The sequence below is a fragment of the Rhinopithecus bieti genome, unplaced genomic scaffold (genome assembly GCF_001698545.2).
Source record: "Rhinopithecus bieti isolate Rb0 unplaced genomic scaffold, ASM169854v2 scaffold_13710, whole genome shotgun sequence".
Classification (NCBI taxonomy): Eukaryota; Metazoa; Chordata; class Mammalia; order Primates; family Cercopithecidae; genus Rhinopithecus; species Rhinopithecus bieti.
The window spans coordinates 1,752,414-1,776,721 of NW_016807962.1; the positions used below are offsets into that span (position 1 = coordinate 1,752,414).

Consider the following 24,308-nt stretch of genomic DNA (forward strand, 5'->3'; position numbering starts at 1 on the left):
CATCAGCTTCAATCTTTTATCTGTCCTCAGAGTAAAACCACAATGGGAGTTGGGCGAGGGGGTGGTTATTCTCTGGGCTATAATTAATGGAATGGAATGAAAAGTGGCACCAGGTGTCAAAAGACCTGGGTTCTAGTGCAAGGTCTACAATAAGCAGCTGTATGGACCCTCCTAAGATCAGTGGGCCTCCTAGGCTAGAGAGTGCCTGCTTCTCTGTAGTCTAGTATTTCCAAATTCACAACTAACATTTACCTTTGGAATTTAAGGACAAGGAAGTAGAATGCTCAGAAATCCCCCAAATCATAAGTTATTCTTAAAATACTTCATTCTTTATACTCTTTTCTTCATTATCATAGGTATCTGGAAACACTGTTTACTAAGTAGACATATTAAGCCTGTTTTTACTTACAAAGAACTGTAGCGTACAGAGAATATTTAAAAGACAGGAAGATGCCAGGCAACATATATTGGATAGCATTCAAATAAATATAACATTTGAATATCCTAGAGCAAGGTAAACAGAATATAGAATCAATCGTGTCCAGACTGTTAACTTATTTTGCTTCCAAAGTTTATTTCTCAGAACACCATTTGTAAGATTTGTATAAAGTATGCTAGGTTGTTTATCAAATCATTTTATTTGCAAGAACTCACCATTAGCAGCTGATATGGCCAGACATACAGACGTAATGACATCACAGCAACCAAAAGTAGGGCTAATTAGATGGTGACTGTTTCTCTCTGCTATACTCCTGTCTCAGTTCTCATAGCCTTCAATTCAGTATGTTAGTATTTGATGAAGTTGGATTCTCTCAAACTAGTAATGTCTCTATAATGGTAAGTGTTAGTATTCACAGAATAATTACAATACTTCTCATTTCCTCAACTGATTTTTCTAGGGTTTATGGATTCAAAAAACATACCTTTCCGAAGAAATACTGGGAGGGAATTCCCACGTGGAAACACTGGTCTGGGTCCTAGCCCTAGCCTCTGCATCATCATTCTGGGATGACGGTTTGTAATAGTGACCAAACCACGTAAGTTGGCAATAAGGCAGACCCTAGAGATCAGTGAACTCCTGCAGATCTGTGGTGAGTAGTAAACAACACATTTATTTTTTTTTTAGACGAAGTGTCGCTCTGTCGCCAGGCTGGAGTGCAGTAGCAAGATCTCGGCTCACTGCAACCTCTGCCTCCTGGGTTCAAGCGATTCTCCTGCCTCAGCCTCCTGAGTAGCTGGGACTAGAGGCATGTGTCACCACACCCAGCTAATTTTTAGTAGAGACGGAGTTTCACCATGTTGGTCAGGATGGTCTCGATCTGTTGACCTCGTGATCCGCCCACCCTGGCCTCCCAAAGTGCTGGGATTACAGGTGTGAGCCATTGTGCCCGGCAAACGATACATTTTTAAGTGCCAGACCAACTTACCACATAGATGTTTTAAAAACTAACAACTTTATTGTTGGCTACAGCAGCTTCTCTGGATCTATGGCCTACAAAGAACTGACTGAACCTCTGAATGAAAGAGTAAGAGCATTAGGTTTAGAATCAGAGTTGGGTTCACATCCTAATTCTGCCATGTACTTTACATGTTACATGTTCTCTGGTCTCAGGTTTCATCTGTAAAGTGAGGAAAACATTGCATTATAAGGGTTAAATAATGTTAAGAACCTATGACAATGCCTGGCAGAAATGGCCCTCTCCCCTCCCATTTCCTATTACAGTCAACCTTGACACCAGGGAAGAGGAAGGCCACCAAAAGCTTTCTGATAACAGCAAACCACCCAATGAAGGCCACAGACAGAAAAATCTCCTTTGGAATTAGTCTCACTTTAAGAATATTCAAGGAAAAAAGTTGAATTTTGCCAATTCCATAAATCACAAGTGACTATGTACTGTAGCGAGAGCTTTAGTTATTTAAATACTTTAAACATCAATTTGTCAAACAGGTGCAAGACATGCCCCTATCCTCAAGCAGCTTACAATCTAGGAATACAAAGCTGACTGTGATGCACAAAGATGGCAGGAATACCACAAAAGAAGAGATTCCTGCCAACCATGGAAGCCAGGCCATACAAAGGAGCAGCAACATTTCATAGGCATTCATGCAGAAAGGCATTCCAGGCAGAGGGGACGGCATGAACATAGCAATAACATCACACAGTATAGTGGAGCCATCCATTTCCCAGCGTGGGAGAGGAGATGCAGGGGATGATGACGGAAAAGGTGAGCTGAAGCAAGGTTATAAAAACCAGAGCTAGAAATTGGAGGCAGCCGCTGGAGGTAGCCAGCAGAATGCACAAAAAGCTTTCCCCACTCAATCCTCTTCCATGCTGTCCTCAATCCACTTTATCCTGGACTTTATCCTGGAAGCAATACAGGCAGTCCATCTTGGGTCCCCAGCACATTTTAGATAGGGTTTACTTTACACAGGTTTGCATATATATCACAACATGATCTGCTGTAAAAAGCAGGGACATCACCATTATCATTCTCTTTGTTCTTCTAAGACAAACCCTCAAAATCTCCATTGGAATCCTCAGGAACTTTCCAAAGGCCCCAGCCTAAAGTCCCTACAAGATCTTTACAAAAGACTCTCAGAGATCGTCTTCCATTTGGTATTTGGGAGCACGAAGATCCAAGAAGTACAGTAGTTATCAGCACTACAGCCTGCACTACCCACTTTCTGGACCTCCATGCAGTTCAGTTTCCTGCAGTAATGTATAAAATGAAAACTGGCTGAGAGAGGTGGTTTACAAACCTTTAACAAAGAACACTTTAAAAAAAAATCCCCATGCAGGCAGTCTCCAAGGTACTACTGTCAACCCCTGGGGCTCTATGAAACAAACCTAAAGACACAGGTCTGTCCGATTCCTGGGGCTATTTCTATGTTCAAGTGAAAAGGTTAGTTTGGTGGGCTCAGAATCTACATCTTCACTGACAAAACATCAGAACGATCTGTTACCTGTCATTCAGGCTAGGGAAGAGCCAAGACTTACTCCCAACCCATGAGGCTGTGCCAAAGTCCTAATATTCCCTGAGTCATACACAGGTTCATGGAGTCCATTCCTAGTCCTACCTCCTCAGAATTCAGGACCAACAAAAGCCTCTTTAGCAAGGAGAAATAATCCTGAAATGCCACCATTAGCAATTTATCCTTTTGATAAAGCACTTGCCAGTCTCCATAGGAGGAGACATTCATCCCACACTCTTCCAGGTGAACAAGGTCACTAGGGCCACTCTCTATGAGAAGCAGCAAAGCAATTACATCCTAGGCACTTGAGGTAGGCCTACTGACTCAAGATGACAAGTCTCACCATCACTGCCTCTTCCCTTCAGTCACTACATGTAACCATCCTCGTGCCCTCATGCCCCCTTATCCCCCTTAACCATGAAGCACTCAGAGACAAGTTACCCTATGTTCTTGCTTGGCCTGACTGGCCCAGCCTTTTCTTCCAGCTTTAGGAGCCTCAGACCTTCAGCCTCCACAGGCCATTTAGCTCCTCTGTGCCGACAGGAACACGGAATCCAGAGATGCTGGGAGGTAGAAGGTGTCCTCCTCTTCCCCAGAGTGCAGTTGATGAAGGCTGGAGGCAGCCGCTGGAGGTAGCCAGCAGAATGCACAAAAAGCTTTCCCCACTCAATCCTCTTCCATGCCGTCCTCAATCCACTTTAAATACTGCACATCTCCTTGACCCACAGGGAGACTGAAGACCTCTGGGATTTCAAAAGTATGTATAGCCTTTGGAGAGAAAGCAAAGCCCTGTGAGTGACTATGATTAGAATCAACTCATGTGATAAAACCCAACTGGCCAGCCTCATGGGAGGCTCTCTGCAACCTGCCTCACCCCCCCTGTCCAGGTCCACGGCCTGTCACTCTCCAGCCTATGTTTCCCATCTGTCAACAAGTGGCCAGTTAGGCCAGATAGCTTTACAGTCTTACAGACATGGGTTCAAATTCTAAGTTTGCCCCTACTAGCTGTCTGACTATGGACAAGTCACTTAGTTTTCTTCAAATGCTCCTTAAAAAAAAAAAAAAAGCCCTACATGACTAGACTGCTGAGGATTAATTAACACAAAGTATACAAAGCACCCAGTACACCAGCTGGCACTGTATGTATTCATTAAATGCTAGCTACTCTTTTTATTATTATCCTATGCACATCGCTTCCCAAAACAATCCCCCACCAATATCTCTGTATTCTCTTGCCCACCTAGATTCCACCTGCTCCTGCTGATCAATCAAAAGCCTATTCTTGCTTCAAAACAAAACAAACAAACAAAAAACACACAAAAAAAACCTCTCTATCCCTCAAGGTCCAATTCAACCATTGACCTTTTCCAAGGGATCTTCCCTGACAATCCAGGTCTACAGGAATCTCTCCTCCTCTCCTGTTTCTTTCACCTGGCCCTTGTCACACAGTGCAAGTTCTCTTCACTTTCTAGGCTGAAGAAACATGAGGACTTGGACCTCAGTGTCCCATCTGTCAAATGAGGATTATAATCCTCTGCCTCCTTTCTGCTGAATGAGGTATTTTAAACTTCCCATAACATGCTTAATAAATCACAGCACATGTATACATTCACATGTTGCTTCACATGTATGCTTAAACATTCTGTAAGTTGGGTGCCTGATAATGAATTTTGTTAACTTACGTGTTTTTATAAGCGGACATACAGAATTCAAAGACATTTTTAACACATTAGTAATAAGAGCTGAGACTGATAAAGTCTTTCATATATGGATTTCACATTAATTTCCATATGCATAACAACCTATTTGTATAATCCCCATTTTACAGAAGGGGCAACTGAGGTACAGAAAGTATTCATATTTTCCAAGCACTATGGAACAAGTGGCAGGTGGGGAGCCAGGTTTCAAGGTAGGAGGTCCAACTCTCTTAACCCTGAAGCTGTCCCTCACCAGTTAAAATTTTAATTTCTCAACAGTACTGGCTCTACCAATGGTTCCTTACTCTCTCACGTCTGCTGAAGTGGTATCATAAGGGCCCCCTCTATAGCTAGTTTGAGACCCAGATGTAACCATGTATTCACAGAATCCTAGTTCCCTAAGAAGTAAAGAAAAGGTTTCATCATCCATATAGGTGGTTTGCATCTCTGGCCCTATGTTAGAGTCAACCTGAGAAGATTTAGGTGACCACATTAGAGTCATCTAAAAAGAAAGGTGCTTTTTAATACTATACTTGATCCCCGCCCTGGCCAAATTAAGTCGAAATCTGTGAGGTCGGGCCTAAATTGGTAGTTTGAAAAATGTGTCCAAGTGATGCTAATAATAGCAGGCAGTTATGAGAAACACTGGTTTAGACCAGTGCTTCTCAAGCTTTAATGTGCAGAGAAATCACCTGGGGGTCTTGTTAAACTATAATTTGATTCAGTAGGTCTGGGGTGAGCAGGAGATTCTACAGTTCTTGAAAGCTCCCAGGTGATGCCAATTCCAAAAATTCCACTTTGAATGACAGAATGATAAAGGTTTATACTAGAGGTTCTCAAAGTGAAGGTCCACTGACCCCTGGGGATCTCCAGGACTCTAGGGGGTCCTTGGGGCCAAAACTACTTTCATAACAATATTATTTTGTTATTTGTTCTTTTACTATGTTGACATTAGCACTAATGGTTTAAAAGAAAAAAAAACAGGCCAGGTGTGGTGGTTCATGTCTCTAATCCCAGCACTTTAGGAGGCCGTGGCAGGTGGATCACTTGAGCCCAGGAGTTGAAGACCAGCCTGACCAATGTAGCAAAACTCTGTCTTTACCAAAAAATAAAGACAAAAAATAATAATAATAATTAGCCAGGCATGGTGGCGGGCACCTATAATCCCAGCTACTTGGGAGGCTGAGGCAGGAGAATCGCTTTAACTTGGGAGACAGAGGCTGTAATGAGCTGAGATCATGCTGCAGCATTCCAGCCTGGGCAACGGAGCAAGACTCCGTCTCAAAAAAAAAAAAAAAAAAAAGGTAAAACTGCTGGCACTTCAGCATGAGTTGAGACAGTGACACTAACCTGTACTCATTGTCATTATATTCTTCACTGCCACACAGTTGGATTTCTAAAAAGTCAGTTTCACTTAGCATCTCTGATGAAGTAGGCAAAATTACTACTTTAATTTCAATCCTTGTGTACATGCCTTTTCAATATTCTGTGTGACAAAACACTGGTAGGAAGTACACATAAAGCATTTCTACTACATGCCTAAGTTCACTGCGTGTCTGATTGTTTTAGTACAAGTTAAACTTTTTTTTTCTTTGGTGGAACACCAATTTTACTTTCAAGTCCGAGTAACCATAATTTGTCATTTCTACAAATTATAGTTACTTCAGGCTTGAGTATTAGGTAGGCACTTCCTCAAATATGAATAAATTGAGCCCACCACTCAAATAAAGACAATTGACATCATGTATGGCCAATGATAAAATTGATGTTTTCAAACAAAACTAAATTTTGAAAGACCTGACTTTATCACCATGAGTTTAAAGTGTCCTAGAATTTAAAGATGTTTGAGGAGATCCAGCTGTCTTATTAAGCCAGAATCTGCTAAAATGTAAAATGTCATTCTTCTAAATTTTTTTGTCTTTAGGAACTATTACTTTCCTTAAAATGCATTATTTATGTTATTATGTAATGGTTTTATCATTTTAAATGAAATAAAATATTTTATATTCTGTTTTAGTTTCTAAAATAGTAAACTTTTATATAACCCATAAAGTTCTTTTGGGTCTCAATTTTTAAAAGAGTAAAGGGGTTCTGAGACCAACATTTTGAAGGCCACTGGTTTAAACTATCTTATTCTAGCCCCTCATTATACACATGGAGAATCTGAGGGTCAGAGAGGGATAGGGACTTGCCCAGAGTCACAAAGAAGGTGGCTGGCTGGGATCCAGGTCTCCAGCTTTTCAAGGTCATTCCCTTAGTACCTTGGCTGGTCCTATGGAAAAGGAGTGAGAAGAGATGCCAACCTTAACCTGATGCAGATGGACAGCATGAAGACCCTGGAAGTCTCTGTCTTCATTAACTATAGATGAAAACAAACAAAAACTAAAAAATGCTGCTTTAGGACCTGATCCCCAGTGCTGCCACTGCTCATTCATCTGTTCATTTAGGAGACAGCTTTCCTCTGGGGTCACCAGGCCCTGTCACTAGCTTACAAATGAACCCAGGGCATCTTATGTGGGGAAACACCTCAGTCAGTTATCTCTGCTAACTTTTAATTGGAACCTGGAAAAAGGCCATGGTCTCACTCACTCCCCTATCAAGACCTCCTATGGGCCAGGCTTGGTGGCTCACACCTGTAATCCCAGCACTTTGGGAGGCTGAGGTGGGCGAGTCACCTGAGGTCGGGAGTTCGAGACCAGCCTGACCAACATGGAGAAACCCCATTTCTACTAAAAATACAAAATTAGCTGGGTGTGGTGGTGCATGCCTGTAATCCCAGCTACTTGGGAGGCTGAGGCAGGCGAATCACCTGAACCCGGGAGGTGGAGGTTGCAGTGAGCCGAGATTGCGCCACTGCACTCCAGCCTGGGCAACAAGAGCGGAACTCCGTCTCAAAAAAGGAAAAAAAAACAGACCCCCCCATGCTCATATCCTCACTCACTAACAGGATGTTAGTGGCTTCTATTTTTCCCTCCCAAAAGTACCTGGAGAAGGGAACAAAACCAAATTATGATGCTCCTAAGAGGAGCTCAGTGAACTGTCAAACCTGGCCCACCTAAGTGACCTACTGAGGAGAAAACTTAAAAATCTTTCCAAGCCTATATACACAAGTCTAGAGTTGACCAAGGCCTCACATGTCATCTGGTCCAATGCATGCATCTCACATTTGCCTGAACACTCCTGGAGGTGGGAGGTTCATCAACTCTTGATGAAGTCCATCTAACTTAAAGGTTTTCACAAGATGCTTTTTCTTATAGTGTGCCAACATCTGCCACCTAGATTTTTCCCCAGCTGGCCTCATCAAGAACCACCCCAGGACAGCCCTGCAGAAACGCCTATGTCTTCTCTGCTTGAGCTCTTCCAATGCTCATCCCTACACACTGGTGCTATTTTGATAACTGACTTTCCAAGGCGAGTGCCGATGAATGAATAACTAAAAAACACAGAAGACTGCAGGGAAGAAGTAAGCCTTACAGTTATGGAAACTTTGAGATGCTGAAAACAAAGTCAGCAATGATGATCAGAAGACAGTATAAGAACGCCATCGGCCGGGCGCGGTGGCTCAAGCCTGTAATCCCAGCACTTTGGGAGGCCGAGACGGGCGGATCACGAGGTCAGGAGATCGAGACCATCCTGGCTAATACGGTGAAACCCTGTCTCTACTTTAAAATACAAAAAACTAGCCGGGTGACGAGGCGGGCGCCTGTAGTCCCAGCTACTCGGGAGGCTGAGGCAGGAGAATGGCGTAAACCTGGGAGGCGGAGCTTGCAGTGAGCTGAGATCCGGCCACTGCACTCCAGCCTGGGTGGCAGAGCAAGACTCCGTCTCAAAAAAAAAAAAAAAAAAACGCCATCGGGGAAAGGAAAGACATTTACCCTGAGAATATCAACAAGGGCAAATCTAAGATGACCAAGGTCACTGGCCCTTCCTGTGTCACAGGACTGTGGCAAAAGAATACATCACGAGAAAGGATGGGCATATAAAGGAAATAGTAGGATGAAATTCTACTCAATTTCCCAACACTGGTCTCCAGACTGGCTAAATGTGACTCATCTATACAAGTATTTAAAATTCAGAGACCTGGGCCCCCATACTCAGGGGGTTATTGGGTAGATTGAGGCTGGAGTTCTGGGATAGACAGCATATACTTTCACAAAACTACTCAGGGAGACCTACAATCCCCAAAAAGTTAAGGTCGACTGGTTTGTGCCGATTTTTACAGGTGACGAAATAAAGGCCAAAGAAGGGGAGAAATCACCCAAAAGGTGAGCAGCAAAGCTGAGCTAGAACCCTGTGCTTCTGACCTCCCCCTACGGTTCTTTCTGCCCCCTTCACCACCTCTGGAGTTACTCTGTAGTCACTTCCAACCTTAACACTTCAAGATATTTCCAAGATGAGAAAACAAAGCCCCGCAGATAATTACAGAAAAATGAGATGGTAACTACAATAGACAGAAGAAAATAACCTCTTACGTGATGCCTAGACAAGGATTCACCAGCAGACACCCCTTCCCCTCCTCCATCGAGCCCAGTCACTCCTCCCCAAGTAGCTGGGAGTGACAGTTTCCTGGTAAAATTAGAAAAACATCCCACAGTCTGCAGGACACCAACTGGTGCCTCCAAGGACTAAACAGTTCACTGCCCTTACTGGCTGCCTCCAGCACAGATCCCCAGTAGCATTAAAGCGAAATCTGTCTGCCTTCTCCCTTCCTTCCCTTCCCCTCAGTCCTGAAGCTGGGGGTTTAGGGATGAAGAAGTTCATAGTCTGCTGGCACGAGGCACTCACCAGGAGGCACATGAGGACAGAGGGCCACATGAGGACAGAGGGCCACAGGCAGCTTGGCAGAGGGCATCATGAGCCCAGCCTGTCCAGAGCATCACAGGTAATTTAGCTGCACCATGGCAGTGAATGGCAGCCATGGGCAGAGGTGCTAGTGGGCGGGCACTGAGGGCCTAAACTGACCTCTCTCCCACCACCTGCCTCCTTGTTCCTCCCTGGCCTGGTCTGCCAGGCTTGCCAGAAGGACACCAGGAGAGAGACAGTGGAGGCAGCAGCAAAGAGAGGGAGGAATTTCCACTGGACATCCTTCACCCTTGAAACAATGCAAGCACCACACCAGACCTACAACCCTTGCAAAAATACACTATTTTCACTTTCCATTTAAACAATTTAAAAAAAATCAAAATTTTGGGATGTCCCCAAAGACATAAACTTTTATTAAGAACACAAAACCTTCAGAATCCACAGCATACACACACACGTACACAAAATTCTTCCACTTTAAAGAGGCCCAACCCACCAACAAAAACAAACAAGAGAAGCACGCACATGGCTGCCTCTCTGGCCCCTTCCTCCCAGAATCTCCCTTCTAATTCTCCTTGGCTTAGAACACTCTTAATCCCTACTTCTCTCCTTAATGAACTCTTTCCAGGCCATCCAAAAGATACTCCCATAGTTCTCTGCCCATAAAGCACTTTGCATACTCTTTTTTTTTTTTTGAGGCAGACTCTCGCTCTGTCGCCCAGGCTGGAGTGCAGTGGCGCGATCTCAGCTCACTGCAACCTCCGCCTCCCGGGTTCGAGCGATTCTCCTGCCTCAACCTCCCAAGTAGCTAGGACTACAGGCACTCGCCACAATGCCTGGTTAATTTTTGTTTTTAGTAGATGGGATTTCACCACATTGGCCAGGCTGGTCTCCAACTCCTGACCTTGTGATCTGCCCACCTCGGCCTCACAAAGTGCTGGGATTACAGGCGTGAGCCACCGTGCCCGGCCTGCACACACTTTTGTGGTAGCATAAACTATGGGGAGCAGTAACAAATAAGAAAAGCAGCAAGCTAATGGCTGACTGTTGCCCTTCTGAATACGGACTCCACTGTTATCAGAATTTCCAAATTTTTAATCCAGCTTTTTAATGTGAAGTATCCTCATTTTAAAATGACAATTCTGGGGGTAGGGATACAGAGCAGAGAAGTATAAGTAAACTGCTTAAGAGAATTATGTCTTAGTTGTGGCAAGAGTAACACAAGTGTTTTAAAAATTCAACAAACAGCACACTTTAAGTTGGCAAATTTTATGTAAATAGTATCTTAAAATAGGGAGGGCAAAATGCTGGAAACCAATTCAAAATTGTTTTCAAGTAGGCTGACCAAACAAAACACATCTGTTAATCAAATCTGGCTTGCAGATTGCCAGCTGACAGTCTCTGCATTTATTGTAACCTGTTCACCTATCTGTTTCATTCCCTGGGATCAGAAATTTTTTTTTTTTTTTTTTTTTGAGATGGAGTCTCGCTCTGTGGCCCAGGCTGGAGTGCAGTGGCCCGATCCCAGCTCACTGCAAGCTCCGCCTCCCGGGTTTATGCCATTCTCCTGCCTCAGCCTCCTGAGTAGCTGGAACTACAGGCGCCTGCCACCTCGCCTGGCTAGTTTTTTGTATTTTTTAGTAGAGACGGGGTTTCACTGTGTTAGCCAGGATGGTCTCGACCTCCTGACCTCGTGATCTGCCCGTCTCAGCCTCCCAAAGTGCTGGGGTTACAGGCTTGAGCCACCGCACTCGGCCTTAGAAATTCTTAAAGGCCTAATACACTTCTTAGCAAAGTGTCTGACAAAATCCAATAGTTAATCAGTTGTAGGCCTACTCCTGTCATTTACATTGTTAGTTGTGCAGACTCAAGCGAGTTACTTAATTTTTGTGTGCTTTCAGGGGATTTTTCTCATACAGGAAGGTCTAATATCTCCTTCATAGGTCTGAAGTGAGGATTAACAGAGATTAACGTTAAGAGTGCTTATAAAATGTGGCTGGGCGCAGTGGCTCACACCTGTAATCCCAACACTTTGGGAGGCCGAGGTGGGCAGATCATCTGAGGTCAGGAGTTCGAGACCAGCCCGGCCAACATGGTGAAACCCCATCTCTATTAAAAAGACAAAAATTAGCTGGCGTGGTGGCACACGCCTGTAATCCCAGCTATTCAAGAGGCTGAGGCAGGAGAATCACTTGAACCCGGGAGGTGGAGGTTGCAATGAGCTGAGATTGCTCCATTACACTCCAACCTGGGCGACAGAGCAAGACTCCATCTCAAACAAACAAACAAAAAAAAACCGCTTATAAAATGTAAGGCCATGTCATTCAAGAGCAAGTAGTCTCTTGTCAACTACCAATGTAAACTCTGAAAACCTCCATTTGTGATTGAAGAACTTACTATCTATAGAAGAAATATGGTTAGAGAAAATGAGGCTGGGCCGGGCGCGGTGGCTCAAGCCTGTAATCCCAGCACTTTGGGAGGCTGAGACGGGCGGATCACAAGGTCAGGAGATCGAGACCATCCTGGCTAACACGGTGAAACCCCGTCTCTACTAAAATACAAAACTAGCTGGGCGAGGTGGCGGGCGCCTGTAGTCCCAGCTACTCGGAAGGCTGAGGCAGGAGAATGGCGTAAACCCGGGAGGGGGGGCTTGCAGGGGCTGAGATCCGGCCCCTGCCCTCCAGTCTGGGTGACAGAGCGAGACCCCCCCCAAAAAAAAAAAAAAAAAAAGAGAAAATGAGGCTGAGTGGTCCTAAGGAAACCTTTATATTTTAAGTCACTAAAATCAAGACCATGATTTTTTAGAGCTATTACATTAATAAGAATGGAACTGTTAATGACCATTTACCTCAGATCCTGAGATGATTTCCTGAGCCGATGTCCCCAAGTTTAGCTCAGGACCCTGCAGAGTTTAAGCGCAATGTTTGTTACATGACTAAAATGATAGGGATGTGTGGCTGGTGATGAAAAGGATGATGGTAGTTATGAAAATGATGTTAGCGGAACAAGGGAAGGATGGTCTCTGGAACCTCTTCGTCCTTCAACTCAGGTACCTCTACTCTCTCCAGATTCACTTCGAAGGTTACATTCCAAAGGTTCAATTTCACATGAATGGCTTGGACAGTTTCTTCAGACATATCAAGACTCTTGAGTGCCATGCCAGAGGGTCCAGGCTTTTCTTCTGGCAGCTTATCATCCTCCATCTTGTCCTGCTCCCTGTCGGATCCTGATTCAGAGTCAGATTTCCCCTCAGACTCAGATTCTGTATCCATCACCTTCACCTAAATGACATCCTCTTCTTCATGTCTTCTTTCTCGTTCTTCAAGTCCTTTGCTTTATTTGAAGGTTCTTCTGCATCTCTTTATAGGTATAAGCAATTTATTGAAATCTTTTTTAAAAGCCAAGCTTTAATCCAGGAAAGGATCCATATCAATTTCAGCATCAGTGAGGCCTGAGGTCTAGCATCAGACAGCATTCAATTTCCTCTGTAAAGACTTCTTCCTATGGACATAGACTCTCAGTTATGACTAAAGATTGAAACTTGAGTAGCTCACTAATTTCACTTTCCCTGTATCAATGAATCTTAAACCCACCTGTTTTGCAGACACTAAGATTTTTTTAACTTCTTCATTAGCTCTAGGGAAAATGCATCATCATTCACACATCCTCCCACAGTTTCCAGCAAGCTTAAGAGTGGCTGATTTTATATCACAAATCACGTCTTTTATCACTACCAAAGAATCAGCAATATTGTACTGTTGCCATGTTTCTTTCAGAGTAAGGTGAGGGTTTTTTTCAATACAGTCAGCAAAGTGGTCAAACATATGTTTGATGCAATACCTCCCAAATGCTTCCATTATACCCTAACCCAAGGGCTGAAGAAAGCTACGGCCTTCCTGAGGGAGAAACACAATCAACATTAGAATGAACAAAGAATAATGAATCTGGGTGATTGGGACCTCCGTCCACAATTAGCAACATTCTGATTTCTGGATTTTTCTGTTAAATGACTTCCGACTTGATGGATAAAAAAATAACAAAACCAATCCATAAAGTGGCAGTGGTAATTCTGGGTGTGTTCACAAGAAAACAGGAAGACATTTATCTCTTTCTGAAAGACAAGTGGGGGATTAGAGTCTTTGTAAAGCAGCAGTGGTTTTATCATTTTGTCACCTGAGGCACTGCCACAAAAAAAGTGAGGGAAATCCTGTCCTTAGCTTCCTCTAAGCTTTCCAGAGTTTTGTCTTTTGCCCCAAAAGTAGGAAGGCATGCACAGAAAAGATGGGTCGTCTCCTTGGCGTTGAAGACATGTTGATGTACATAGCCTCTCTCCCGTTGCTTGGAATACTCGGTGCCCACTCAGCATTTAAGGGTCCTTCCTCCCCCATCAACCTGGTACGTTGCAAAACAGCAGCGATTTTTAAAGTTCTCAAACCATCCCTTGCTCCCATGATACTTATTTGGGTTGTCCTCCCCAGATGTTTCCTACTGGTTCCCTGTGGATGTATTAGGCCTGGTTGTAGATGGCCTTCCCAGTCAGATGTCGCCCTCTATCATCTGGTCCTCCACCTAAAAGGTTAACTGGATTTCCACCTTCACGATGTTTATATTACCGGGAGTATACAGCAGCTTGGAGCACATGGGCGAGCAACTCTCCACACTGGTTTTTCTTGGTTTTCGGGGGGGTGGGGGGGACGCCAAGGTGGGGGGTAAGCAGGGTCTTGCTGTCACCCAGGCTGGAGTGCAGTGGTATAATCACAGCTCACTGCAGCCTCGACCTCCCAGGCTTAGGTGAGCCTCCCGCTTCAGCCTCCCGAGTAGCTGGGACAACAGGTGCGTGCTACCACACCGCACTAATTTTTTTCCTTTTGATAGAGGCTGGGTTCTCACTATGTTGTCCAGGCTAGTTTCGAACTCCTGGGCTCAAGCGATCCTCCCGCCGCGGCCTCCCAAAGCGCTGGGATTACAGGCACGGCCACCGCGCCCACAGCTGCTTCTCCTTGGTGGACTGATCAACACCAACGAGGCGGCGCACGTCCCTATTACTTACGCCTTCCTCCGGCTCCTGGAGAATATTCATCCAGTCTTCCTGGAGGCACGACGCTCCGCCTCCTCTTGACAGGTGTCTGGCCCAGGATCAAGATTCCCCTCCAGGCCTCCGCTCCGCCTGGGGCGGCCTCCCTAACGGCTGCGGTCGCCGCCGCCTAGAGCCTGGTTTTGGAGCCGCGAAGCAGCCCACGAGGCTGTTTAAATTCCCGTAAGTCTCCATCCTCGCCGCTCCGCTGGCCGGGAATTTGGCAAGTCTCTGCCCTACGCGATAAACACGTAAGCCAACTGGAAAACTGGCCTACGCAATGTCCTGAGCAGCGCCCTAGATGACGCCAGACAGAGGGAGCCGCAGCCACTGGCTACAGTTGACACGGCCCTAACGGACACTTCTCGCGAGGCTTGGCAGCCTCATAGCAATCTCAGGGACAAGGAGGCTGTGATCAGCAGATCTCGCGACGTTCAGGGAAGCGCCCCGGGAACCGGGCCGCTGGGCCAGCCCCTGCGTTGGGGGGGGGGGCAAGATGGCGGCTCAGGCCTTGGCGTTGCTGAGGGAGGTAGCGAGGCTGGAAGCGCCGCTGGAGGAGCTACGCGCTCTTCACTCAGTGCTGCAGGCAGTGCCGCTCAACGAGCTTCGCGAGCAAGCGGCGGAGCTGCGCCTCGGCCCACTCTTCTCCCTGCTTAATGAGAACCATAGGTGAGAGGACCCCGGGACCTTGAGCCGAGGAGAGGGGCACCCCTAAATATGGACACGAGAGTGGTTGAGGGCAAGAACAACGCTTTTCCCAGTCACAGGGGAGGTGGAAAGTAGCCGAAATTTGCAGAGAGGGGAGGATCCCAGGTTCAGAGGGCAGGAGACGGGATTCAGGTTCAGCCTCTGAGAGTGCCCTAGAGTGTTTTCTCCCGTCGCCTGGCCTCGCTGCCTCTGAGCAGTGAGGCACTGCCTTCTCCTTCAGATAGAATTTAAAGGAGAAAAGCAAAGCTGTCCACTTACGAGGAGCATTCCACATCTCTTTGTACAGGTTCTTGATTTGTTTCCTCTTCTAAAAGGATCCTGTCCTGGCAATGTGGCAAGAACCATCAGCATTTTAAATTCACATGCCTTTTCATCCATTCATTCTTGTTACAAAAATTTAATGCAAGCGTACGCGCAAAGAATGTGCAGTTATTTTGTTCTTTCGAACCCAAGGCTGGAATCGCCCCAAAAACAGCGGCAAGGGAGTTCCCACAAGGGAGTGCTTCAAACCTTCCCGAGATGTGGCTGGTTGGGATGCCAGAAAAAGAAGCACTGAATGCCAAGGCGATCAGTCCAAAAGCGTTTAGGGGGAAACTACAGAGGGCTGCAGAAATTGTCAAGACGGACACCGGGAGAAAAGAGGTGTTCCTGGGTTTGTCCGCAGCGAGGGGGTCGGGGTATGGAGTTTAGATGAGAGTTTAAAGGAATTTGGCTTGGGATTGAGGCCAGTTTCTTCCAGTGTTTTGGGCAACAGCCTAGGTACCTTTATCAGGCCTGGGAATGTTCAAGGCCCCGGGTTTATGGTCAAGCCTGCTAGGGAAACCTGCTGCTGCCTAGGTCAGAGAGCAATCAAGGCACTCTGATTTTCCATCAGCACACAGAAAGAAAGGGGGCGACTGGAGGACCCTACAGTATTATATGCAAGAATATTTGTAACATATCGTGTGTGACACCAAAAGACTAGAAACAATCTAAATATCCGTTAACAGGGGATTCCAAATTATGCGCTATTACTCTGTAACACTATGCAGTTATTTAAGACATTGAAGTAGATGTATATATGTATGTGGATATGGAACGATCTCTGTGTTGTTGAATGAAAAAGAAAATTGCAGGGTTTATGAATCTATAATTTTAACCTGTAATTTTTAAAAAGGATTACAATCCTCCCAACCCCACAGGCTTGTATAACTTGTATAACATTGCAAATACCTGCAAAGGCACACCAGAAACTATTATTAGGGAAGTGGGTCTGAAAAAAGTAGGACAACTTTTACTTTTTATTTTTTACACATCCATAGTGTTTGATTTAAAACACTTTTAGGCTGGGCGCGGTGGCTCACGCCTGTAATCCCAACACTTTGGGAGGCTGAGGCATACGGATCACCAGGTCAAGAGATCGAGACCATCCTGGCCAACATGGTGAAACCCTGTCTCTACTAAAAATACAAAAATAGGCTGGGCACTGTGACTCATGCCTGTAATCCCAGCACTTTGGGAGGCTGAGGTGGGTGGATCACAAGGTCAGGAGTTCGAGACCAATCTGGCCAACATAGTGAAACCCCATCTCTACTAAAAATACAAAAATTGGCCGGGCATGGCTAATCCCAGCTACTCGGGAGGCTGAGGCAGGAGAATCGCTTGAACCCGGGAGGCAGAGGTTGCAGTGAGCCGAGATCACGCCACTGCACTCCAGCCTGGCGACAGAATGGGACTCTTGTCTCAAAAAAGTAATAAAATAAAACAAAACACTTTGTAGACCAGGAGCAGTGGCTCACTTGTGTAATCCTAACACTTTGGGAGGCTGAGGCAGGTGGATCACTTGAGCCCAGGAGTTCGAGAACAGCCTGAGCAACATGGTGAAACCACCTTAGGGTGAAAGGTAGGACTTGCTAGCACAATGCTGCTCTTTATGCACTAAAAAGGTTTATGGAGATGTTTACATATGCATATCAAGGCACAGCACTTTTCCTTAAACTTATGTCACAGAGATCTTTATTCATATGTCTTACTGCTGACCTTCTCCCTATGATGATCCTATTATGCTGCCACTTCCCTTTTTCTAAGATGGTAAAGATAATGATCAATAAATACTGAGGGAAGTATAAGATTTCTTAGTATAAGATACTAAGATTCCTTCCTTTTCTGTAAGTGTTCTTCATTCATGAAGTCTGTTAGTTAACATTATTTGGGCCGGCCTATGAAATATCTCTTATTTGTCTCCTCTTTAAGTCAAGCCCTCATTTTTTCCCTCTTGGTAGGTCTGTAGTGTTAGTCTGACCTCTCATTACCTCTGAAATTCCTTTTCTAGCAAGTCCTTCCCACCCTGTAACCCCAGTGAGCATACATCTCAAGTCAGTTGGTGCTAATCTTTTCCATGGTTTCCTGAAGGGGTGGCCTGCCCCTCCACACCTGTGGGTGGGCATTTCTCGTTAGGTGGAACGAGAGACTTGAGAAAAGAAATGAGACACAAAGTATAGAGAAAGAAGAAGTGGGCCCGGGGGACCGGCGTTCAGCATACAGAGGACCCACACCCGCACCAGTCTCTGAGTTCCCTCAGTATTTATTGATCATTATCTTTACCATCTTAGAAAAAGGGAAGTGGCAGCATAATAGGATCATCATAGGGAGAAGGTCAGCAGTAAGACATATGAATAAAGATCTCTGTGACATAAGTTTAAGGAAAAGTGCTGTGCCTTGATATGCATATGTAAACATCTCCATAAACCTTTTAGTGCATAAAGAGCAGCATTGTGCTAGCAAGTCCTACCTTTCGCCCTAAGGTGGTTTTCACCTTTCTCAGTAAACAGAACATACAATCGGATTTTGCCCTGAGATGTTCCATTGCCCAGGGACGGGCAGGAGACAGATGCTTTTCTCTATCTCAATTGCCAAGAGACCTTCTTTCCTCTTATACTAGTCCTCCTCAGCACAGACCCTTCATGGTTGTCAGGCTGGGGGACGATTAGGTGTTTCCCTTCCCACGAGGCCATATTTCAGACTATCACATGGGGAAAAACCTTGGACAATACCTAGATTTCCTAGGCAGAGGTCCCTGTGACCTTTGGCAGTGTACGTGTCCCTGGGTACTTGAGATTAAGAGAATGGTGATGACTTTTCACAAGCATACTGCCTTCAGGCACTTGTTTAGCAAAGCACACCCTGTACAGCCCAAAATCCNCATAAAGAGCAGCATTGTGCTAGCAAGTCCTACCTTTCGCCCTAAGGTGGTTTTCACCTTTCTCAGTAAACAGAACATACAATCGGATTTTGCCCTGAGATGTTCCATTGCCCAGGGACGGGCAGGAGACAGATGCTTTTCTCTATCTCAATTGCCAAGAGACCTTCTTTCCTCTTATACTAGTCCTCCTCAGCACAGACCCTTCATGGTTGTCAGGCTGGGGACGATTAGGTGTTTCCCTTCCCACGAGGCCATATTTCAGACTATCACATGGGGAAAACCTTGGACAATACCTAGATTTCCTAGGCAGAGGTCCCTGTGACCTTTGGCAGTGTACGTGTCCCTGGGTACTTGAGATTAAGAGAATGGTGATGACTTTTCACAAGCATACTGCCTTCAGGCACTTGTTTAGCAAAGCACACCCTGTACAGCCCAAAATCCTTTAAACCTTGAGTCACCACAGCGCTTGTCTCTTGCAAGGACAAGGTTGGGGGTAGGGTCACAGATTAACAGCCACTCAAATACAGTACTTCTTTCTATATAGACAAAGTAACAGTCTGATCTTTCTTTTCCCCACAGTTTCCCATTTTCTATAGTGAGTTTTTAGAATGCCATTTGGGCCCTTTACTGTATATTTCCATCCTATTTTCCAACCTCACCTTTTTCCTCCACTCCACTTTTTTTCATCTGCTCCAGCTACCATGTGGCACCCTTATTTTTCCTTAAGCCTGACTTGCACTTTCTTAACTTTACTCATACCAGCCCTTCTAACTGAAATACTTTGCTGTCTGTCCATATTCTGTCCATCCTTTTAGGCCATCCCCTCCAAAATATTTTTTCAATTATTCCAGTTGCAAATGACTGCTCTTCAGATCTGCTAAAGGACATTATTGTTATTTCTGTTAATGATAATTGATGCTATTACTTATGTTACAGTTCTCTGTGTGTCTATTTCTAGTTTGTAAATTCTTTGAAGGCAGTGACCGCATTTTGTTCATCTCTGCATCCCTCTTAGCGCCCAGCACATAATGCAGTACACGCCCAATTAAAGATGAGACTCATAGAGTTTAGAGTGGCCACCTTGTGCAACCTTTTCCTATTAGAGATGAAGAGACTTCCAAAGGTCATACAGCAGGTTGACAGCAGAGGTGCAGTAGGAACTGAAGTGAGGGAGAATTTGAGGATTCAGATCCATGGGGAAGATAGTTTGCTGAATGAAGGAGCAGTGATTTAGGGAACAATTTTAATGGAAATTTAAAGATAGAGTAATTCAGAACTGGATACAGAGTAGATACCAACTGCAAATTGTGGGAATAATTCTCTGGATAGTATCTGGCAGTCTTCAGATACATTGCTGTTATCCTGGCTAAGCCACATAGGTTGCCGTGTATTGGTTCACAGTCTGATCTTGTGTGTAAGTTAGAATCTTGATAGGTTTTTTTGGAGAAGTTTAAGTCCTAAGATTACTGCTTTAGAACATGAAAATCAAACAAGACTAATTTTAAGCATTAACTGTTTGGCTCGTTAGCAAAGGTCACATAGGACCTGAAATTTCTGCACTGTGCAGTTTAACATACCACTATTTTTTTTAACAGCTTTTCAAAGGTATAATTTATATACAATGAACTCCACTTAATAAAATGTACAAGTTGGCAAGTTTTGACATATGTATATACGCATGAAACCATCGCCACAATAAAGATAGCGAATGTATCTTTTACTCCCAGAGGATCCCTCACACTCCTTGCTAATCGCTCCCTGTTTCAACCAGTCAACCACTGATCTACTTTCTCTCACTATAGATGAACTTGCCCCTTATTTTAGCCAGACATAGGGGGAAGGGATCATATAAATGGAGTCATACATTATGTATTCTTTTGTTTGGTTTCCTTCACATAGCATAGTTATTTTGAGATTTAGCTATGTGACATGAATAAATAGTTCATTCCTTTTTATTGTTGAGTAGTAGTCCATTGTATGAGTGTACTACTGTTTTTTATCCATTCCCCTGTTGGTGAACATTAGAGATTTGAATTGTTTTCTGTTTGGAGATATTAAAAATAACAGTGCTGTAAACATTCATGTACAAGTCTTTACATTAAAATATTCTTTCTTTTCTCTGAGTAAATAAGAATGGAATGGCTAGATGGTATGCTAGGTATATATTTAACTTTTTAAGCAACTGGCAAACTGTTTTCCAAAGTGGTTATACTATTTTACATTTCTACAAGCAGTGTATGAGAGTAGATCATAGACCTAAATATAAAACCTAAAACTACAAAACTTCTAGAAGAAAACATAGGGAAAAAAAATGTATGACTTTGAGTTAAACAGACTTCTTTAATATGACACCAAACGCATGATCTATACAAGAACAAATTGAGCTGGGTGTGGTGGCTCATGCTTGTGGTCCCAGCTATTCAGGAGGCTGAGGTGGAGACTACAGTGACCTGTGATTGCTCCACTACACTCCAACCTGGGTGACAGAGAGAGCCTGTCTAAAAAAAAAAAAAAGTGATACAAAGTAGAATTAATCAAAATAAAACATTCTGTTCTTCAGGCTGAGTGGTGGCTCACGCCTGTAATCCCAGCACTGTGGGAGGCTGAGGTGGGTGGATCACGAGGTCAGGAGTTCGAGACCAGCCTGACCAACATGGTGAAACCCTGTCTGTACTAAAAATACAAAATTGGTTGGGCGCGGTGGCTCATGCCTGTAATCCCAGCACTTTGGAAGGCCAAGGCGGGCAGATCACGAGGTCAGGAGATAGAGACCATCCTGGCTAACACAGTGAAACATAGTCTCTACTAAAAATACAAAAAACTAGCTGGGCATAGTGGCAGGCACCTGTAGTCCCAGCTACTCGGGAGGCTGAGGCAGGAGAATCACTTGAACCCAGCAGGCAGAGGTTGCAGTGAGCTGAGGTCACACCACTGCACTACAGCCCTGGGCAACAGAATGAGACTCAGTCTCAAAAAAAAAAAAAAAATTAGATTATTTGAAGTTTACATACAGTTAAGAAAATGAAAAGTCACAAATGCACAAATGGAGAAAAATCTTTGTGAAGAATATATCTGACTTGTATTCAGAATATGTAAGGAGCTTTCAAAACTAAATAGCAAGAGAAGAAATAACCCAATTAAAACATGGGCAAAAGATTTGAACAAGAAGTACAGATGGGGCCAGGTACAGTGGCTCACACCTGTAATCCCAGCACTTTGGGAGGCCGAGGCAAGTGGATCACCTGAGGTCAGGAGTTCGAGACCAGCCTGGCCAACCTGGTGAAACCCTGTCTCTACTAAAAATACAAAAATTAGCTGGACTTGATGGCAGACACCTGTAATCCCAGCTACTCCGGAGGCTAAGGCAGGAGAATCACTTGAACGCAGGAGGTGGAGATTGCAGTGAGCCAAGATCACACCATTGCACTCCAGCCTGGGTGACAGAGCGAGACGCCATCTCAAAAAAAAAAATAAAAGTACAGATGGTAAATATGCACACAAAAAGATATTCAACATTAGGGAAATATAAATTAAAATTACAGTGAGATTCTACTGCACACTATTAGATTGGCTAAAATTTTAAAAGGCACAGTAGCAACGCAACACATGTGTGCAATCAAAGTGTCTATGAAGGGATGAATGGATAAACAAAATGGGGTGTATAAATATGAGATACTGTACATATTGCCTTAAAAAGAAAGGAAGTTCTGACAGATGAACTTTGAAGATGTTGTACTAAATGAAATAAACCAGACACAAAAGGACAAATGTTGTATGCTTTTACTTACATACCTAGAGTAGTCAAATCTAGAGAGACAGAAAGTGGAATGGTGGTTGCCGGGAGCTTGGAGAGGGGAGAATAGGGAGTGTTCAATGGATGCAGAGTTTCTGGTTAGGAAGGTTAAAACATTCTGGAGATGGACGATGGTGATGGCTGGACAACAAAGTAAATGTACTTATTCCCACAGAACTGTGCATTTAAGAGTGGTTAAAATGGTAAATTTTACCTGTAATCACTTTTTTTTTTTAAAGGAAAAGCCATGCTTATAAATATCCCCATTCCTCCTCTTCCCCTTTCCTCCAGCCTCTGGCAACCAGTGGAATCCCTGAATCTACTTTTTTTTTTTTTTTTTTTTTTTTTTTTTTTTTTTTTGAAACAATTTTTTTCTTGTCGCCTAGGCTGGAGTGCGATGGCACTATCTCAACTCACTGCCACTGCTGCCTCCTGGGTTCAAGTGATTCTCTTGCCTCAGCCTCCTAAAGTAGGTGGGATTACAGGCACCCACTACCATGTCCAGCTAATTTTTTTTGTATTTTTAGTTGAGATAGGGTTTCACCATGTTGGCCAGGCTGGTCTTGAACTCCTGACCTCAGGTGACCCACCCGCTGTGGCCTCCCAAAGTGCTGGGATTACAGGCATGAGCCACCACGCCTAGCAGAATCTACTTTCTATATGGATTTTGTCTATTCTGGACATTTCATATAAATAGAATCATTCTCAAAAGGAAGCCTTTTGTGTCTGGCTTATTTCACTTAACGTAATATTTTAAAGGTTTATTCATGTTGTAATGTGTGTCATTATTTCATTGCTTTTTATGGCTGAATAATATTCCATTATATGCACATAACACATATTTATCCATTCATCACTTGGTGGACATTTGGATTGTTTCCACTGCTGTGAACATTTGTGTACCAGTTTTGTGAAAATAGCATGTTTTCTATTATCTTGGGTGTAAAAACATTATTAATACTATTTTAGATTCAATTATGCAAAGTGGAATCCCTGAATTAGAAGAGTATGTTCATTTTTAAGGCTTTTCATTTGTATCACGTAGTTACCTACCCGAAAAGTTGTACCAGTTGAATTGTATACTACTACTAACAATATATTAGCCCATTTATTTGTAGTGTCTATTAAGAGACAAGAAAACTGTTCTGAAAACGTCTTCTGTATCTACCACTGGTAGTCATCAGGTTCTCTTACATAGTTCTTCCTTCTCTCTATCCTTACTGCTGCTCCCCTAGTTTACTCCTTCATCACCTCTTACCATTTACTGCCCTGTAATTGAAAATTTTTCCCCTAACACTGGTGCAGAGTGATTTCTATAAATCAGATCTCATCATTTTACTTCTTTGTTTGAAACCACTTATGGCTTGCCATTGATTTTCTGGAAAAAGTCTAAATTCCAAGCATGACATAAAATACCTGTTAGAGTCTGGCTTCTGTGCATTTTTTCAGTTTCAGTTCTTGTCCTTTACCTCGCCCTTTACCTTCTCACCACCTCTCTCCCATTCTGACCCCAGTCATACCAAGCTACTTGTTCCTTCAAAGTGTAACACTATCCTCTCTGCCTTTTCATGTGCTGCTACTTCCTCTACCTAGAACACCTTTCTTCTGGATAACTCCTACTTCTTAAAATTTAGTTCAGATGTTACCCTTCTGGGAAGCTTTCCTTGTACCCTCTGTGTTCTTTTTTAAGCTCCTATAGTTCTAGTCTTAGCCTATAGCATTTATCTGGATTACAGTTGCCTTTTTTTCTATATCTTTCATTGGATTGAGCTCCTTAAGACTAGAGAGTATATCAGGCCAGGCACAGTGTCTCATGCCTGTAATCCCAGCACTTTGGGAGGCTGAGGTGGGCGAATCACAAGGTCAGGAGATCGAGACCATGATGGCTAACACAGTGAAACCCCGTCTCTACTAAAAATACAAAAAGTTAGCTGGGTGTGGTGGCATGCACCTGTAGTCCCAGCTACTGGGGAGGCTGAGGCAGGAGAATCGTTTGAACCCAGGAGGTGGAGATTGCAGTGAGTGGATTGCGCCACTGCACTCCAGCCTGGGCAATAGAGCAAGACTCTGTCAAAAAAA

General features: G+C 44.1%; 1 protein-coding gene and 1 long non-coding RNA gene across 2 annotated transcripts in view; one reads left to right on the forward strand and one right to left on the reverse strand.

Moving 5' to 3' along the window:
* Positions 1-554: 554 nt before the first annotated feature.
* On the reverse strand, positions 555-14,376 carry LOC108537095 (uncharacterized). Its single transcript, XR_001887708.1, has 2 exons — positions 12,322-14,376; positions 555-3,741 (listed from the first exon to the last, which is right to left on the reverse strand). It is a non-coding gene; the product is annotated as an uncharacterized LOC108537095 (long non-coding RNA).
* A 547-nt stretch (positions 14,377-14,923) lies between these two features.
* PSMD5 (proteasome 26S subunit, non-ATPase 5) overlaps positions 14,924-24,308 on the forward strand; it is a 26,417-nt gene continuing 17,032 nt past the window's right edge. The window contains exon 1 of the mRNA XM_017884226.1: positions 14,924-15,216. Coding sequence (XP_017739715.1) covers positions 15,044-15,216 — 173 coding nt within the window. The 5' untranslated portion in view covers positions 14,924-15,043. The remainder of the gene's footprint in view (positions 15,217-24,308) is intronic.